This window comes from Jaculus jaculus, chromosome 7 (assembly GCF_020740685.1).
Source record: "Jaculus jaculus isolate mJacJac1 chromosome 7, mJacJac1.mat.Y.cur, whole genome shotgun sequence".
In the NCBI taxonomy this organism is placed as follows: domain Eukaryota; kingdom Metazoa; phylum Chordata; class Mammalia; order Rodentia; family Dipodidae; genus Jaculus; species Jaculus jaculus.
The window spans coordinates 124,892,190-124,911,988 of NC_059108.1; the positions used below are offsets into that span (position 1 = coordinate 124,892,190).

General features: G+C 45.8%; 1 protein-coding gene across 4 annotated transcripts in view; it reads right to left on the reverse strand.

The window, feature by feature from the left end:
• Nucleotides 1-890: 890 nt before the first annotated feature.
• Slc8a3 (solute carrier family 8 member A3) overlaps nucleotides 891-19,799 on the reverse strand; it is a 159,255-nt gene continuing 140,346 nt past the window's right edge. For 2 of the 4 annotated variants that reach the window (XM_045154178.1, XM_045154179.1), the window contains exons 3-8: nucleotides 17,136-17,239; nucleotides 12,446-12,463; nucleotides 8,452-8,576; nucleotides 7,591-7,690; nucleotides 5,730-6,005; nucleotides 891-2,984 (exon numbers count right to left, since the gene is read on the reverse strand). In XM_045154178.1, the coding sequence (XP_045010113.1) occupies nucleotides 2,608-2,984; nucleotides 5,730-6,005; nucleotides 7,591-7,690; nucleotides 8,452-8,576; nucleotides 12,446-12,463; nucleotides 17,136-17,239 (1,000 nt within the window). In that variant the 3' untranslated portion in view covers nucleotides 891-2,607. The remainder of the gene's footprint in view (nucleotides 2,985-5,729; nucleotides 6,006-7,590; nucleotides 7,691-8,451; nucleotides 8,577-12,445; nucleotides 12,464-17,135; nucleotides 17,240-19,799) is intronic. The other 2 variants (XM_045154180.1, XM_045154181.1) reach the window with 2 other exon arrangements.

Here is a 19,799-nt window from a genome sequence, read left to right on the forward strand (position 1 = left end):
GCCACTCTTAGAGCACTCCTGGCACAGGACTATTTTTCTTGCTTGGTGCTCACAAGCTTCGTGAGCTCCTTCCTACTACTTAGCTTTGGGAAGGGTGATGACACCATGTGATCCCCCCATCCCATTCTTACCTGAGCCATTCGACCCTGGACTGGACACAGTGCATGGGAGCCCATGCACAGTTCCCCACAACCCACACAGCCTCTAGAAATGCCCTCTGGGGATGAGATTGGCTGTATTCTCCTAATTGAGAATTTGCTCTCTGACACCAAAAAGGGGGAGTTTCAGTGAGTTGTGGGGAAAGGAGCTGTGAGGTCATGAAACAGCAACAGGGCTGGCGACTGTGATGGGCTTCGTGTCAGACAAGCAAAGCAAAGGAAGCCCAGGGACACGGAGGGGGGGGGGCTGGGCTCCACAGCTGGAGAGAAGCAAGGAAGGGAGAGATTACGAGTGAGGTGGGCAAGACCATCTTGGCACAAGATCCCTCACCTAGGCCTTCGCACTGCTAACTTTTCTAAATTGCGCTTCTGTTTCTTAAAACTTAGAAAGCCTGAATTAAGGACTATGGAGGTGACTTAGTAGTTAAGGCACTTGTCTGTGAAGCAAAAGACCCAGGTTCGATTCCCCAGTGGGATCAGGAGAGTAGAACCTGGGTCCTTATGCTTCACAGGCAAGCTCCTTAATTGTTATACCATCTCTCCAGCCTTTAAGTCCAAATTTTGACAGATGACATTTCCCTGGAATATTTTTTGCTTAAAAAATACTATGTCTGGTACATTGGCACCGAAGAGTGATGGGAAATGACATACTCATGTCAATGACATCTGCTTCATAAGAAACCCAAGGTGGCCCCTGGACCACTGACCAAAGAAACAGGTAGAAGCAGCCTGTATGCAGATGGTTGTAAGTAGAGCTTTTATTTTTTTTTTTTTTAAACCAACCCAACATTTCCACTGGCAACTGGCAACGTAGCTTATAGCACAAGCACTGTTTCATTTTTTTAGTTTTTTTTTCTTAAAAAATGTGTTTAAAATTAAACAGGTGTTGTTTTAACTTCTTTTTCTTCCTTAGAAAATGTATTTATGTCATTGCAGAAAGCCTAAAGACCTGTGGGCAGTTTTGTTGTGGTGTGTGTGTGTGTGTGTGTGTGTGTGTGTGTGTGTGTGATTTAAAGCTAAGTCCTTTCAAAGTTCAGTGGGGAAAAGGTCTGTAGGGTAGGTTATTCCTCCTTTTCTAAGATCCCAGGTTCCATGGGATTATGATGTCTAGGGTTCCTCTGAGAGGGGCAAGAAATACCCCACAGGCTGGGGGAAAACAGCTTTATGAAGTTTAAAAACAAGCAGGAACTTTGGAAACATGAGGAATTCCAGTTCCTATCTTGTGAACATGCTTTCAGAAGAGGCCCAAGAGCCAGTGGAGGTGAAGGAGCCCCGCATTCTCTTACAAGCGTCTACATTCTTGCATCACATCAGTAAATATACCTAGTCCTCTCGGTATGGCGCATTAGCAAGTGCAGAGGGGGTGGCGCTGACATTTTCTCCCAACACTGGCATTTTAAATACAACCTTCTCTCATAAAGATCTATCTGGCCGGACAATTTCTCTTTCCCTGCCTCAGATACAAAAGCAAACATATTCCAGAAGGCATGACTTCCCTTTGTTTCCCCACACACTCTTTGTGGTCATGGAGCACTCCTAGTTTTGTTTCGTACCCCTCACTCAGTGGGTCTTTCTTCAGGGGCACACGTACACACACACTGACACATGGAGACACTGAACTGGGGGTGCCTTAACTGGGAAGAGGACAGTCGCTTTTTGGTGTTGAGTTCAAGGCAAGCAGATCAAACTCGCGCTCCTCGAGTTGGTATGTGAGCTTAGTTCCCCCCAGATGCCACTGGTCCTCCGAGACCCTCAGAGAACAAAGGAGATGGGAGACAGGACCTTGCCAGAGTCAAGAGACAGTGGTGGTCCTGTGAGACGGAGATGGCGTGTTTCTGGAAGTTCATGCCTTGGGCTGTCAGCTCTAGACCTAGAGTTGCTCCTGGGTACCTTGGCCACCTCTAACTTCAGAAGGAAAAGACAAGACAATAAGCAAAACCCGACGTGAAAACAAAAGCAATCACAACAATGATTACAATAAAAGAGCACCCCAAAACCAGCCACTTGGGCATGATTCATTCTCACGCCTTGCCAGCTGAATGAAAGAATCATGATGCATCACACCAGAGACAGAACTCTGCCCCCAAAGGAGCTAGAGGCAAAGGAATAGTCAGAAGGTGGGCTAGAAGGAGGAGGCTCTGACCTTTGCTGTGGGTCAGGGCCCTGCATGGGAGGGAAGATGCGTGGGGCAGAGGTGGACTTGTTGCCGTTGTTGGTTTGGATTGAATTAAATACTTTGAAAAAATGGGTGTCTCCTCCATTCCATTGGCTTAAGACTTTGCCCTTGAGAGCAGAGCAGTGTCAGGGCTTAGGTCAGGTGAAGCCCCTGGAACTCGAGTCCCGATGCTGCCCCTCCAAGGTTGCTCAACCTGGAAAGGTCACTGGTGAGGAAGTGCCCTTCTCTTAAGAGAAGTCCTTGGCCTGCCCCAGGGAGGCCTCATTCTGAGGCTCAGAACCCCTTGATGTAGCAATAGGCCTCCAGCGTGGCAAAGACTATGTAGAGGAGCCACAGGCTCACGAAGAGCCACGTCGTGGCGAGCTTGCAGCCACGGGGACCACCGAGCTCTCCACCCAGGTGGGGCCTCCGTCGGTACAGGAGCACACTGATGCAGACAAATGCAAAGATGGTGAACAGGGTGACAGAGAAGGCTAGAGTGCCCGCGGACACATGGAACTCCTGTCCCTGCATGGCCCAGTAGATGGCGGCCACGGACCAGGCCAGGCCGATACCGAGGAAGACATTGACGGCATTGCTGCCCGTGACGTTGCCGATGGAGGCATCTGCGTACACGTCCTGCAGAGCAGCGGCTTTGCTGGCGAACGTATCTGGAAAAAGACAGAGACAGATGTGAGCAGCTGCGGGAGGCTGAGAGGTGCAGGGCCCGTCTGTGAACTCTCCACAGCTGGGCAGCATGAGCGAAGGGGTCACTTTCTAGCTCACCCACTCACGAGCTATGTGGCCTTGGGCAAGTCACATGAACCTGAAACATTCCTAAGACTCCCTCCCTGTACTTCTTCAGGAAGAGGAGTTTGCCGATTCCTATCTCCCCGGGGAGCTTTGACATCTTGGGAAGCAGCTTCGAGTAGAAAAGACGTGTGGTTGTCACTGTCTTAATGGCCATTTTCGCATGAATCCTCACAGGTGACTCAGGGCTGGGCTTTGGTGTGAGGGGAGGGAAGACAGAGTAGCTGCTGGAGAACCATGGCTGGTACGTCCAGAGTGAGCTGTGGACTCAGGGAAGAAGGGGCTCCGTGTTTGCAGCTAACCTGTGTAATCACAGGGCCTGCAAGGACGCTTTATGCTTGGCACAGATTGTACTATAGGGAAGACTGCCAGGAACACGAAGCCCAACCCCCTTTTATTTTATAGGTAAGGAAAGTAAGGGCCGAGGAATCTACACAAGGTCACATAAGAAGTTTAACCACTGTCTTGCCCTAAAACCCTCATGGAAGGGCCCTTTCTATACCTGCACCCCAAGAATCCCTGTCAATGCTATGAAATCAGAGGCATAGACTGTGGCATATGTATGACATCCCCAGTGCTTTCAGTTGCTTTCTGGACCAGTTATTGGGACTTTGAAGTGTCCCAAGTTATTTTCCTACCCAGTGTGCCCTGATTTGTCCCATTATTGCCAACTCTCTCAGATCTTCCAGAGAAAAACCTCTTGGTTTTTCTTGACTATGACCTTGCTTTTTTTTTTTTTTTAAATATTATTTATTTATTTATTTATTTGAGAGCGACAGACACAGAGAGAAAGACAGATAGAGGGAGAGAGAGAGAATGGGCGCGCCAGGGCTTCCAGCCTCTGCAAACGAACTCCAGACGCGTGTGCCCCCTTGTGCATCTGGCTAACGTGGGACCTGGAGAACCGAGCCTCGAACCGGGGTCCTTAGGCTTCACAGGCAAGCGCTTAACCGCTAAGCCATCTCTCCAGCCCGACCTTGCTTTTTTTTTTTGGCCTCTGATGCTCTAATATTTTTCCCATATCTATCCTCTTCCCCATATCTGGTCCTTTCCCTTTAATGGTTTATGTCTCTCAAGGACCAGAGAATAGTGATCACAGGGCACTCCACCCATAAACTTTCCCTGTATCACCCAAATTCTTATCATCGGACCGATTTCCTTGATAGCCAAACCTCTCGCATCACTAATGTGCAAATCATGCCTCTAGTCGATGGTGAAGTTTTTGCAAAGAGATTTTCTTAGAGCATTGATTTTGATTGTTAACTTTATTGGGTTGAAAATCACCCAGGGGGTTGGTAAAGCCCACATCTGGGTGTGTCTGTGATGGTGTTTCCAGAGATAATTAGATCAGGAAGGCTCTGGTCCCATGCATGCACTGATCTATTGATGGATCCATAATATGATAGCATTATTAGGAAGTGGTGAAAGGTAGGAAGGGCTGAGCTAAAGGAAGTAGGTCACTGGGGGCCGTGCCTTGGGGGCTAGAGCTTGCTCCAGTGCCTTCCTGCAATCCCTTTCTCTGCTCCCTGATGTCAATCGCTCTGCAGTATCATGCCTTCCTAGCTGTGATGGATGGGTGCCTCTGAAACCGAGCAAAATAAATCTTTCCTCCCTGAAGTTGTTCTTTCAGGTATTTTTTTTTTTTGTCACAGCCCTGCTAAAGTGACTAATAGATGCAATTATTTTCCAGAAGATATGTGTCTTGATGTGGCAAGGGTTGCCCTTGGTCAACCAGCATCCTCCTGCTTGATGAGATTCAGCTAGCAGAAGCACAGGGTTCGGATGCCCTAGCAACCCTAGTTGAACTAAGCAAGGAGCCTAGCCTCGGGCAGCCTCTCTGTACTTGCTAACCACTGCTTGCAATTCAGGCCCGGCTTCCATGTACCCTTCCTCCATCCCGGCTTCGTCAAGTCTCCCTGACTTACACCTTTTCCTCATAGAAACTGTTAAGATGATTCTAATTATCCAAGTGTACTTTCCTTCACCAGATTATAAATCAAGAGTGGAGATGGAAACGTGTCTGTCTTATCTCTCATAGCAGTCCCAGTTACTAGCACAACACTGCATCAGACATCATGGGAGCTAAGTAAAGATTTGCCTCACAAATGAATTAGTGGATTCTTACTCTTGTCTGTCTCGGGGTGTTTAGAAGCACATAAAGAGCATTGAATTCATCACATGAAAGGACAAATCTCACTTAGTCTCCCATGTTTTTCCTTGAGGAGACGTTTTTGCAATCACAGGTAGCCATATGAGCAGAAGAGTCCTGGCATGTCTGCAGGCATTTCTACTGTGACATCTTCAAGCAGGCTAAGCTTTAGTCCTAAGAGGAAAATGGAAGCATCTGCAGGCTTTGAATGGCGTTATTTGTGTCCTAGCCCGTAGAACATAAAGGACAGGAAGTGAGGCCATTTACTTGGGCAGGTTGCTTAATCCTGGAGGACTTCCTTTTCCTCACCTCATTGGTGAGCACTGCCGGGTTTGAACATAGAAGTTGTTTAACGTAAGCAGCGCCTATCTCTTCAAAAGGAAGAGGAGGCTGAGGGTAAGGGTCTTTTGGGCCATATGATGTCCACTTTGTAAACCCAAGTGCCTCTCACTCTTACCTGGCACGGAGGTGCCAAATGCCACGAAAACAACCGCCGTGACTGAATCCTTCAGGCCAATGGTGCAGCCGAAGTGGGAGGCCAGGTCCCCGATGATGGCCGTGAGCATGCCGATGATGAGGATGGACACGACAAAGCAGGCCCAACCACGGCAGTACTCTGTCGGGGGCACACAGGCAAACAGCACCTTCCAGAAGACCGTCAGGAAGTGCATGACATAATCAAAGCAGGATGGCAGCCGCTCCTCCCCTGATTCATCCTCATCGTCATCCCCTGCTGGAGACAATGTAAACCGACACAGGAAAGGCCAGTGAGGTCAGAGCCTCATTCACAAGAAACCCGCACGACAGGCATCCTGGGTTCTCCCGGGGTAGCACATAAAGCACAGGATAGGGACCAGAAAGCAGCTGGGAAATGGGAAGCAAATTGGTCATTGGTCAGTTTCAATGCAGGGCGCCAAGTAAACATGATGGACGGACACTAAGCAAGGAAAGAAAGAAGAGAAGAGAGAGGAAGAAGTCAGATGTGAGAGCCAGCGAAGGGCAAGACAGTAGAGGAGAAAGAGAGGGGGCAAGGCGGGCTGCATTCGATTGCCTAGGTAGAGAAAAAAAATAGGCTGTGTGCTCACTCGTCACTGGATGCCAACAGGGCTCCTCTCAAATTTTCTACCCTGACTACTGCAATAACCATCACGATTCTGTCATTATCCATCCCCAGAGGGACAGCTGTCACTTCTGATCATGCAGGTACATCATAGAGGCTGCACCATCCTTCAGCTAGCTCCTGGGACAGTGTGGATGGGCGACAACTGTCCTTTCCAGAGAACGTGGGCACAGGTGTCCCTTCCTCAGCTCAGGAGAGGATGTGATGGGGCACACTGGAGCTCTGTCAAGGGAAACCTCTAATGCTTTGGATTTTGAAAGAGCAGAAGTCAGGAGCCTGAGTCCTAATTCTAGCTTTGCACGAAGAAAATCTTAGCCTGGCATTTATTACCTGTTGTTTCTGCCTCTCATTTACCCCCTTTATAAAGGAAGGGTGGACCCTGTTGCCTACATTCCTCTTGCTGTCTCCTGAGGAGCCCAGTCAGGTCATCAAAAGGATACGATCAGGATAGATGTGCAAACAGGGCAGTGCACAGCAAACCTCTCTTCCTGCCTCTGGGGCCTTGGGGATGTGACCTGTGGGTTGCTATGACAACAAAATCTCATAGAAAAAGACAAGGCCAGCAGTGCTCGTCAGTACAAGGAGGCCTCAGTGGTGCTGTGAGGCAATACAGGGGTGGTTTGGGAGACCCCGTTCATCCACATTGCAACGCATCTGCTGGCATATGAGACTCTTGGATGATCTGGTGTCACTATGGAGGGACCTACCAGTAAATTCCAAAAGAATCATCTGAAGTGGAGATTTCCCAGGGAGTCAGTGCAAACCACTTTGAAAACTCTTGGACCCCACATCTCTATAGCAGAACTTCCTCCAGTTTTAAAGAAAAGGAGACTAAACTAATTAGAAGATAAGGAATGTCAGAAGTCAGAATTTACTATGTATATTGTATAGATATTTTATACCTGACTCTGCCTTTGTGAGAAAGGCAGCGACCATTCTCTTCAGGGATGAAGACATTGAAGGCAGAGAGGGTGCTTGCTCTAGTTCACAAAGCAGAATCAGGATTTGGACTCAGACATGACCATGCTCTCTTAGTCTCCCTATGGTTCCCTTCCAATGTGACTAAGTGAACTAGGTGAGCATCTAGGGCCAGAGCTGGAAAGAGTGAATGCAGAGCCCTCCTAGGACCTGAGGAGCCTCTGGCAGGGCAGTGATGTTCCTTCTCAGGGGACGTTTGCCATCTGCAGAGCCCTCCTACCTGCACTGACAGTGATTGCCTCCATGAACTGGTCCCTCCAGGAATGGGTCCCCACTACCAAGGCCAAGTTTGTCTTCTTGATCAGCTTGTCCACTGTGCTCTGTCAGGGAGAGAAAAACTTGGAATTATGAGGTTAGAATTCCCGTGAGGAGTCTGGTGCTTCCAAGATGCTTTGTATTCCAGGGGTTCTGGAAATTGTGCATCAGGTGGTCCTGAACAAAATCCTCAGAACAGCCCTTCCATTTCCCCTTCCTTTCTTTCTTCCTTCTTTCTCTCTTTCCTTCCTTCCTTCCTTCCTCCATTCCTTCCTTCTTTCTTTCCTCTCTTTCTTTCCTTTCTCTCTTTTTTTCAAGGTAGAGTTTCACTCTAGCCAAGGCTGACCTGGAATTCCCTATGCAGTCTCAGAGTGGCCTCGAACTCATGGTGATTCTCATACCTCTGCCTCCTGAGTGCTGGAATTAAAGGTGTGTGCCACCACACCCAGCTATTTCCCTTTTCTTTGGTGTATCCTCTGACACTGAGTAATTAGATCAGTGTAATACTAAAGAAAGATGTAATATCAGTAAAGCTTGCCCTGCAGTGATGAATTTTAATCCCCATTTTAAAGATACTGTTAAACAGTTGTGATGATACTAGTCCATGTATTCCATAATCCATTATGTTCTCTCACAATATTTCTTGTATACAAATGGAAGCAGTGTTTTTACATGTCATCAATGGGGAAACTGAGTCAAGGTAGGTAAGTGAGTTGTTCAGTTTCTACTTTCCATAGTCAGTAGTGATCTTGGAACAAAACCCTATGCCTTCTGTAGCCCACCCTAATTAACCTGTTATTTGATTAGACTTCTCTGATGGCCTGACCTTGAATTCATAGGACTCTTCAATGATGACCTCTAGCTTGGGATGTTCACCCAATACTGGCTTTCCCATCTCTGCTATCCTCTTGGCTTCTTCCTCCTCCACAGTCAGCTTCCTGTCTGTTACCTCTGCAACAAAAGAACACAAGACTAGCTTTAGGACCTTTTCCATTCCTCACAGGTTGACAGGGTATTAGACATGGGCGATGGGTACGAAGCAAATCACTCTCAGGAATGGGGACTTTGTGCCTTTTTTAAATGCCTCTTTCTATGAAGTGCTAAGTACTCTATGGCCATAAGACCACAACTGCAGTTTTTGTAGCGCAGAGACAAGCCTTTTTCTTTCTGTTTTGTACCCGGGTGAGCAATCTGACCCAAACAGTTCTCAAGAAGTGGCACTTAGTGAAGGTCTCAAGTTACTGAGCTATTTTGAGAAGCTGGAAAGAAAGGACAAATTTCTTGACTTTTCACTGTTTTGAGTTCTTGGACTTGGTTGTCCACTACTTCGTATAAGAGTCCTGGGAGAAACACATATCCAAAGGGACTGTGTACCGACTACCACTAACATGTGTTTCCACCATTGCTGGCACTGTCCTTTCTCTGAAGGAGGAAAGGAAATGTCCCAAAGAACATCCACACTTCATACAAATGAATGTTAGCCTCACAGTAAAAACCTTGGACAATTTCCCAAGAAACTTCATGGTGTTCCAATGAATGGTCCTCAGGACTTCTGTACAGTTCAGGCATATTTCCCTTAGAATACAAAAACTTGTTCAAGAACAAAATAAAATAAAGTTCTTCCTTTACATTATTTTGAAGCATTCTCTGTGTCCCTTGGCATCTTGATTCATTTACCAAGGGTTCCTTCTCCTGCTGAACAGTTAAGACACTTTTTTTCTGCTTCAGCTGTTGAGTCCATTTTAAGACCACTTCACCATGAAGACATGTTTTCTGGATTAGAGCGAAATAGAGATTGAATCTTTTTATTCCCCTTTGATTAGAAAATCGCTCTTGGCAGCCTGTTTCTTTCAGAGCTCATTTAAACATCTTCTCATCCAAGTCCACATTCTCACATGCAATTAATTCTTTTATTCGGTTCCTTAATTGCTTTTATGGCACACAGTAAACCTCCCATGAGAATCTGCTAGTCCTTGGATAATCCCAAGGACAAAATGGGTCAGAGGCCAAGAAAGTCTTCTTTTTTCTGTAACTGGGGGATTGGTAAAGTGAGGGGAGAGGAAGGCTCAAACTCTTGAGGTTACAATGAGAGGAATTCACTGGAAATACTATAAGCTAAGGGTATAAGTTAGCAAGCAGAGAAACATTTCATATAAGGCTTTTGTTCACCTGAATGAAGATGGTATGAAAGCTTGTGGGCTCCGATTCCTGAGCTTGCTGCCATGCTCAGTGCTTCTGTCAAGAAAGAGAAAGCACCCCCAATGCCTTGGAGCTGTCCGTGGTCCTGCCTCGCTCTAGTGTTGGTTGTCACTTTGGGAAACAATTATTTCCTCAAGAAATCTATGTCTCTCTGTGTATTTCCAAGTCAGTAGATGCCCTCTGGCAGCCTAACTTTGCTTACTTCATTGGATCTGAGTCTCTGATAAGTTCATTCAAAAAGCAAATCTGGGATTCTAGAAGGGTTAGGCTACCTGTGAGGACAGCAGTCCTAGAAACTGAACCATAAGGCATTCTTTTTTTTGGGGGGGGAGGGAGACAAAGAAAAAATTCCCCAAGAAAACAGGCCATCTTCCCCTCTTCTTGCAGGTCTTGGCACCATGTCACGATGCTTGTCTCAGCAGTGAGTGTTATCCCACTCCTCCCTCCCCGTGGTCCCATGTCATACTCTACAAGGGCCACAAGAGCTCTATGCCACTATAATGAGCTCTCCAGTGACACATAAGTATACCTGTCTAACCCCTTGTCTAGCTATCCATCTAGCCCTGTATCCATCTGGCAGATTATTGATCTACTTGCTGACCTGTCCACCCCTGTGGTGGCAGTCTGTTTTTCCACCTAGCTTTCTGCAAAAAATCTTTTTGACAAATAACCAATCCTCTATCTTTAAGTCTCACAATCCCCCTACAGAGGCAGTCTGTATACAGCTGTTAATTTATTTATTCTCATGCTTTCCTATAAACTCTGACTTATTGTCTCATCTTGGCAGTAATTCCTACCTTTTCCTACTTTTGTTCATTACTTTAAATCCAAGTCGAGTTAATGTCTTGATTAATTCTTGATTCATTAAGTCATAAACTTAAAAAAGTATTCTGATCCCATCTGTTTATGTGACTCCTCAGAATTCCAAGTAAAGAGAACAAAAGACAGGTGATCTGTATATGAAGGCTGACTAAAGAAATTCTCAGTTCTAGGAATGGAACAAGAGGCAGTGGGGGGGGGGGGAGATAAAATATCAATAAGATGGAAGATTGGACAAATATTGGAAGAACAAAGAGCTTCCCAGACCTGACGAGGGCCAATTACAGATGCTCCGCACGCATTCTTTCAAAGAAGAGATGATATGGGCAGAGTTCTACTACACGGCCCCTGGACTTGGTGGAGTGGGTAAGGATGTACTGAATTCTGTGTTTCACCACCAGGTGTTGTTAATCACGTTAGCCCTACCCTTCAAGAAAACCAAAATAAGGATTTACAATTTCTTGTGGATTTCAAGCCAATGAAAGTCTCCTAAATTAAAGGTTTTCATATTAAAAGATTTAGGAAAAGTCTCCTACCACTTTAGCTTCTATTGGTATTTGAAAACTATGATAAAATATAATGAGCTTCAATTAACTTACAATATTTGTTGTGTATGTGTGTGTAGGATGAAGGCAAAAGCTAGAATGAAGAGACTTAAGTATCTTTTCATGTGGAAGTATACAAGGACCTAGAACTGGGGTCAATACACTGGGAGAAGAGTAAAGAACATAGAACTGGTGGCAGTCCTCACAAAAAGGAAACAAACAAACAATCCAAAAAAAGAAAAAATCCAAAGAAGCTCTGGTTAATATTTTTTTTAACAAGAGGAATACAGGCCAATCACCTGCATCTTTGCTCAAGTCTCCAAGGAGGTACGTGACCTTAACCTGTACATTGACTCTTACTAAGCCCAAAGTGTGGCCTACAGGTACCTTCAAACACCAGTGAACTCACTAGGTGTCTTGCTTCTTAAACGACCTTAATTTTTTTCTATGTTCAAAGAGCAGAAGAAACATAAGATGCTCCTTTAAAACACAGTGAGACCATCTTGTTGCACAACTCTGGATCAAGAATTATAGTACTGCCAGATGTGGAGAAAGGAAGGTTTACTTTTCTGATCCTGAAGTTGGATGCTGTTTGTGATGGGTTTCCACGCATGCAAACAATCTCTCAAGTAAGTGTCCAGCCCACATAAAGTATAGATTCTACATGAGAATCCCTCAAAGATAAAATCTAAAAATATCTATTGTTATTTAGAGCATTGTTCCCACCCACCTTCTTGTTGTTTAGGACATAAGTAACTTTAGATCTCTCAGATCAGTAAAATTTCAGGTTTTTTTTTTTTTTTTTTTTAATTGGCATGTATGTTCTCACAGAAGCTCTGCATTGTTTACCCTCGGATCCCCCGGGGTTAGTATTTTCTTTTGAATCTTATCACAATTCCCTTAGGAACTTCTGATCCTAACTTTCACCCTCTCTTCCCTGACAATATGAGATGCAGATGACTTGAGAAATCAAGGAATGTCTACAACCCACCATGTTCTTGGCAAGCGTCATTTCTCTTCCTAGTCCCAGAGAGGGTCAGCTATGTATTCACCTGCATTCCCTGACAGCAGTGATGCTCACGTAATTGTCTACTTCCCTGATTGCTTCATTTGGGGAAATGGATCTGCCAGTTCCCAGGAGAATTTGGGAGGTTAACTCAAGCCTGAAGTTCCTATTGAGTAAATCAGTGAAGATTGGTCTTAAACCCAATAATGATATTGGCAAGAAGTGGAAAAGAGAGGGAAGACACTTCTTACCTGGAGATAACAGGAGCGCTGTTTGCAAATGGATACCAGACAAGGTTTGGGGGGGAAAAAGGAAAGAGCATTAAGGTCCCATCTTGAAAGTATCCCCAGGCTTTGTGGTTTCTGGCAGCATAAGAGAAGCAGTGGCCTTAGTAGGTGAGAGCTCAGGAACACATGCAGAGAGCAGCGTTTGGGGCATGCACAGCCGCAGCAGGAGTCTGAGCAGCTGCAAAGACTGCGGAGCAGCTACAAGAAAGTTATTCCCACACCTTCTCACTAACCCTGAGTGCTGGGGATGGAGGAATGACAGTGGGGGAGGCCGAGCGAGACAGACAGACACTGAATTGGTCCCTTGTAATCCATTCTGAGAAGCAGGAGTGAGAATCTGGTTATCATGAACATTGTGTAGTCTACGGCCTTGGAGTAGTCGGTTAATTGGTGGCAGGGAGAACAGAGGGGTGCTCATGGAACCAGGTGGCAGTGTGTCGGAGTAGGACAGCATCCATTTCTATGGCTCCTGTTTGTAGCCTCACCATCAGATCATGCTGTGTTTCCCAGGGCCCATAAGATGTCTTGGCCACAAGAGGTATCCTGGTTACCATTTTGGCCACAGCTCTTATTTCCCCTACAAGGACGACATCATGAAAACATCAGTCTTATATAGAATGCTTTCCTCAGATGGCTTGTCTTTTTTCATAACTCTGTTTTGGAGGTCAGAGCCATGGATGGAGTCCTGCTCGTCTGTGGCATCTGGGTACAGGGAAGGCCCTGAACTTTGTAGTGTTCAATGAGGGTCTGCTGTTTCCTATTGCGACAATTGTCTTCTTGTTCCAGAAGGTGAAATTGAAGTTCAGATGTTCTGGGACGGAGAGACTTATAACACTAAGATCTACATGTGGATGGGAGGAGATCAGTGCAAGGTCTCCGTATGAACTGCAGAAGAGAATCAAAGATGTACCTGATGCAGGTTGTTCCTAGCCTCTTAGTTCTTAACGCATGCTAAATTGTCTTAGAGTTCAAATCACAGAAGTTAAAAAGAAATTCATGGCAAAACACATTTTCACCTTGATGGTTCTCTGTGTATCCTCTTACCCCTTAGCATTTATCAGATAAAAGTGTGGAAACATCCTGCCATATACTCCTGGTGCAGCTGGTGACTGATGGAGACTGATGCGGAAGGAATGCATATGTGTGGGAGATGCCTGTCAATTGTTTCTTCTGGCACTATCTATGAATGTAACTCACACCTGGGATCCATCATCCCACATTCACAGCCACTGAAGTTATGTGAGGACTTAAGACTCCACATGGCATATAAGCAAGTGAACAACAGTTGATTTTACTGGCATTTTACATCTAGACCAAGAAGTTAACAGGCCCAATGGATATCCCCACTACATTGACATAGACAGCAAATGTTGTTGCTCATTCTGTTCTTTCCATAGGTCTGCATGGGAAAAACCCCTTCTTGTCCCCGAGTTCCAGTGGAGGCTAGAGATCCCAACACATTAGTGACCGAGGCAGGCCAGACACTGTTCTTTGTCTCCCTGCATCAGAGACATTTCACTAAACTATTATGGATGCATCTATGAGGTCCAGGTAGCTCAATTTTGAGTGATACAAGATAACTTCCTGCTGTTTATGAGAAGTCCTGAAGCTGAACTTTTCCTTGCCTTGTTCCCCAGGGTCAGGTGGGAGTCGTTTTTCTTAGCTCAGACACTCCAGCAGAGACAAGCAGGAAATAATATATCTCTGTGAATAATTTGGAAGCACGCGGGGCACTTACCACGGTGAGTACCTGGATGTGGAATGAAGAGGAATCACCAGTCCTCATTGTTGGGGGACAGCATTTTCCTTCACCTCTTGAAAATCCAAAGTGCTGGCCCAACAGCTCTGATGAGGTGGCTCAGCACTGCGCTCAGAATCCACTTCTAGATTCCAGAACTTACCGGGCAACTGTTTTTCCTAGTCATTCTCTCTTTTATTCCCTACCCCAGATTCTGCAGAGCTTTCAGTATTACATGTGAAATCTGTTGTGTTTGCCCAAATGGAGGCTCATTTCAAATCCAGTCTTTTTTTCTTTTAAATGCAATTGTCATTTTGAACCATGCAGAGACGATGTCATTCTGAATGCCTAAGTCTCTCCTATGTAGCCTTGATAATGAAAAGCAATTTCTACTGCACGGTCTCTCATTCTAAAAACAGCAGGCAAGTCTGCAAATCAGGATGAGTTTTCATTGGATCCTGGGTCTAGACGATCTGGTTTCATGACCTTTCACCTTGTGATCTGATGCTTATATGTGGGAAGAACTGAAGAAACAGAAAATTAATTCCCTAGACCTTGAAGCAGACACTGACACAGCTCTTCCTGACAATGTCCACCTTGGCATCTTGGTCTCTTGGAAGATCTGAGAGTGCATTTTACACAGAGAGAGCTTCCCGAAATCCTTGTCTTCTCTAGTCCTCCTGCAGGACTAGACTTTGCTGGGATTTTCCTGGACTCTTCTTGGTCAAGCAATCCAATAATACTAAAAAGGAAGACATCTCAAATAGGGAGCAGCCACAGGCATTTGTGTTTGGCTAGGTATCCTGGAGAACACAAGGCTTATTTTAGGTCACTCTCTGTCTTGCTGGTAGGAGCTTTTGAGGAGGCAGAAAAAAAACAGCCTCTACTAGGTTGGGGGGATAAAGACACAGCTGGGCTTCTAATTCTTCTCATCTGGAGCCTCTGCTTCCCCTTTAGCTACTTGGCACCCCATTGTGTGCTGCTTTCATCTTCCCCTCTGTACCTGGGACTGTGGAAATTGGTGAATGCTAGCTAGCTTACAAGGGCTTAGGGTCTCTCCTGTTTGCAGCCAGTCCTGAAAATGTGGAGTCAGTACCCAAAAGAGGTGGGAATGAAGTAGGGTAGGTGTTGAAACAACTTCTGAGAGCATTCTTGGTGGCAGGAACTGGAAGGTTGGCTGGAATACAATGCAAGAAGCCATGGAAGAAGGAAGGTTCTCCTCCTCTTGCCTCCCTTCGGCAGTCAGGCTGATGGGAATATTTTCATCAGTAAGCGATGGAAGACAGAGAGGGATTTCTACCCCTAGAGCACTAGACATATCCAAACCAGTGTGGACATGTAGCGTAGACGTTGGCAGATGGTTCCCAGCAGATGATGATATCTGACCAATCTTGTTGGAGAAGAAGCCCTGTACAGGGGCCACTGGAAGCGTCGCTGTTGAATTTCTCTCTTAGGTCCATCAGCCTTAAGCGGTTTCCTGTCATTGAACATGAAGCGGCTTCTGAACACACATGGCTTTCACTGTTCTGTCTTCCTTGAAGCTATTAGCAGCATATATCTCCTGAAAAGGAGCATGAAGACCCTCCTCTTGGTACTTACAAGTGCATGCTTGTGCATTTCCACATCTATTCCTCCAGCACTTGCCATGTGGTGGCTTCCCATTATGTTCTTCAAGGGAAGAAAGGTTTCCTTACACGTTCCCTAATAGTAACAGCATCAGCCTCTAGCAGGGATGCTACAGTGCATGTTGTGAGAAAATGAGGCAGCGTAGGATGAGATGTATCTTGGGATCTGAGCAATGTCCTTACATGCAGATGCCAAGACAAGGCAGGTATCCATGAGCTATCCACCAGCTGTCTCCAATAACTGTCTCTTGGGGATCAGCACACTACACCACCATTTAGAGTCCCTTCCTTTGAAAACCACAAGTCAACACTCCGGGCTTGTCCAGTGTCACTTCTTTTCCAGAGTCCACCGGCTTAGGCAATGTTCAGACCTGTAATTATTTCCTTCCTCTTGCAGACTCTCAATTTTCTACTTTGGATGTTTTATTATCCCAAAGTAGCCTGAGTGAGCCCTACATTAGCCTATGAAGAAGGGTACAATAGGGTGGATAAGATGCCAAGGGGAGGAAGGAGAGCTTGGGATTCCAAGTTGCAGGACGGCTTCAGGAGGCAGCTCTCTCTCTCCATGCACTCTCAAAGGCCATAGCCTCTGACAACTGGTAGACTTCCCCATGCCATGTTCTATCCCACTGATTAGCCAGATGATAACACTTACCTCTGGGAAGGGTAGAGAGGATTATGGACTACTCTGCAAGTGAATAGCTTGCCAAGCATTGAATAAAGGTTGAGGAATGCAGCAGCAAACTGTCAAAGCACTGTGGCAACACGGGTCCCAATCCCCATCCCTGACCCTTCCACTGCCAATTCCAGCTAAAGTGTGGGGTGGCGGGGGGGGGGGGGGGGGAGGGCACAGACATGCAACACATCTCATTTCTTTCTTTTTCTTCTCCTCCCCACCCACGGAAGGGTCTTCACATTTACAGGCTACCATGTGGGGGTGGAGAGTTGGGGAAAGTGCAGGGGACAGTGGTAATTGGATAATGGTAGCATAACTCGGAAGTAACTCATTAGAGTAATGAGGAGGTGAGGCTGCAGTGCTGCCCAGAAGGCGGGAAAGGAGGAGGATCTGCAAACAAACTATGGCTAAGAAGGCAGAGGTGACACTGGAACGGGGTGAGAGTGAGAATACGGGCGGGAAAAGCATAACAAGTCGGTCAAAAGGAGGAAGGAGGAGAAGGGAAATGAAAGGTGGGAAGGGGAGGGCAGAATCCCTTTCGTTTGCTTTATTGTTTGTTTCATTTTTTTTTTTCTTTCTCCTTTTCAGTTGGTTTGTTTTTAAAGAATCTCACACCTGATATTCCACGTTCCATCCATTTCGGTTCACCAAGGGCAATGAAGAAATTCTCTTGCCTTTCGTATTCCTCCTCATCTACTATTTTAACCCTTATGGTTTTCCTGTAGGGACAACAAGAAAGAGAGTGTCGACTGGTTGGGTAGTTTGGTTGGTCACCTGGAGAACAGCTTTCACAATCATTTCCATCACTCTTGGCACATGCAGCCCCGTGTCCCACCACAGTAGCCTTTGACAGGACCATGGTGGATTGTGCTGTCTCATACATTAAAAAAAAAAAGAAGTTTTAGCTTTTCTTGTCTCTTTGGTCATAGTTTTTCTTAGGGTGGAGAGGGAAATGGTGCCAGGAAGGCAAGGACAGGTGGGCAAAGGATGGGCACCAGGAGGAAGAAAGGAATGGGAAGATTGGGGTGATGGTGGGGAGGAGCTGTTTTAGATCCTGCCAATGGTTAGTAGGGAGTGAGTTGCGCAGCACATTCCATTGGGTGTCACATGGTAACGCTGGCACTTCTTTGGACAACAAGTAAATGACCTGTCCACTAGGAATGACCCAGAGACCTTTCACAATAGTAGTTTATGGAACCTAGGGCTTATCTTCTCTTCCTCCCCACCCCCCGTATCCATTTCTCAAATGATTGTGTCTCATAAAGAAAAAAATGTTAAAGTCAAATATGAGGAGGGGAAACTAGGGAGAGGTAGAGAGAGAGAGAGAAAAGGGGAATCAGAGTTCTATTACTTTTCTCATTATATATCTCATAGGGAGCTTCAGTGGTAGGGACCAAAATAAATACTAGCCACAATATGATGCAGGAATACTGTGCTATTGACATCACGGTCATAGAGGGATATGTCCCAAGGTGGCCTCTTGAGTGCTAATTAGTCTGGGTTCAGAACACAAAGTGATGGAGATTTTTTTCCCTCATTTCTAGGTGTCATAACATAGTATAGCGTCATTTACAAATAAACCGCCAGAAAGCAACGTTTCTTAAAGTTACTCCTTTCTAAGGATCTGGGTTCAGACCCATCACTGTGTGGCGAGTTTGAAGCATAGGGCTGGCACTGCCGGTGTGGCTTTTCGTGGCTCCTCATGGAACTATAGTGGTGGAGGGGACAGTTAGAGAGCTACCTAAAACTGTTAGCTCTGCTTTTCTTTAGCGGGAGGGAGTGGAACGTAAGTGTTCTCAAAGGGCAAAGGGAATAAATGAATGGCAACCGAAATGCTCTTGGGTCCTCTGATATTCCTATGACATTCACATGCTCAACTTTGGTGCCAATAAAGTAGCAAACAACTTTGAGCTGGTTTATCGGGCATAGAACTTGTTGTGCATCTGTGGTTATGTGTGCATTTTACAAACATATTTTTGTCCGTTTTGGAATAATTTTTTACACCTTGCTCAGTGGACCAAAGTCTGGTCATGGTAGTGCTGGGGTTTCTTGACCCTAGATGCGGAACCTTGGAGCTATACACAAGCAATGAGCCTGTCTTTTTGCCACAGGGGCTCCGGTGTGGCATAGGAAGGGGATCCTGTACTGGCTTAGAGGGATGGGATGATGTAGCCAAGCAGCTTCTCCTCCATAGTATGACTATCTCAGAAATGATTTCCAACTGATGTGTTGCAGACCAGAGGCATATAGGGTCATTAAAACTGAAAGCAAGGCTCTGTATGTTCTCAGAAGTCTCATGGACTTACTCGGGAAGCCTCCTCTAGGGTCAGAATCCTGTTCCTGACTGTTCCATCTCTGCTTCTACACCTAGCTGCTCTTAACAGTGAAAGCTGTAAGGCAGGCCAGCCTTTGATTGAGACCAACACTTTCAACTCAGTTGAGTCAGGGAGCAAAATCAAACTTGATGGTAGAGATGTGGCAGATAAGGTAGCTCCTGGGGGTCTGCTTTGGGGAGGAGTCCAAATGCATTGAAGTAGGGTCCAAATACATTGATTCTCAACTTCCTGGGACATAAGCTTAGGCCTAAAAATAACTGTCATGTGGAAATCTGTGCTGAGAGTCTATTTCCAAAGCTCCCTCCTGCCTGGTGCAGCCTATCTGGCTTTTCTCTTTCCTGCAAGCTAAGTAATACAGGAGAAGTAGAGAGATTCATTCCCCAAACTCTCAGGGTTTTATTCTTTCTCTCTCTCTCTCTTTCCCTTACTCCTCTCCGACTTATTTTCTTTTCTCGTAAGAATCGCCATTGGTTCGTGAACTCCCTTCTCATGGATACCATGTGACAGGTTGGCAGGTGTTAGGTCAGAGCCAGGAGCAGAGATAGGAGAGGGAGAAGTGAAAAGAGTAACAGAGGAAGGAACAAAGAAAAGTGAACCAGAGAGAGAGAACCAGGAGGCAAGAGGGAGAAACAGAGAGAAATGGATTGAAGAGAGGAAGAAAAGAAAAAGGAGAGAAGAACGTTAATGTTAGCGTGGAGGACAGGGTACTACACCTTTCTGAAAACTCATATCCACCATGCGGGGGCCCATCATCTCAATGAAGTAATTCTTGTTTTTCTCATACGCCTCATCATCAATTACCTTGATGTAAATTGTTTTGCTGTGGATGGAAAAATAAGTATCATAAGCAAAGAGCACAGTGGGGGAGAGCCAGCTGGAGAAGAAACAGGAAGAAAAGGAAACCTAGAAAGGCCCAAGTACCATTGCGACATGGAGGAGCATG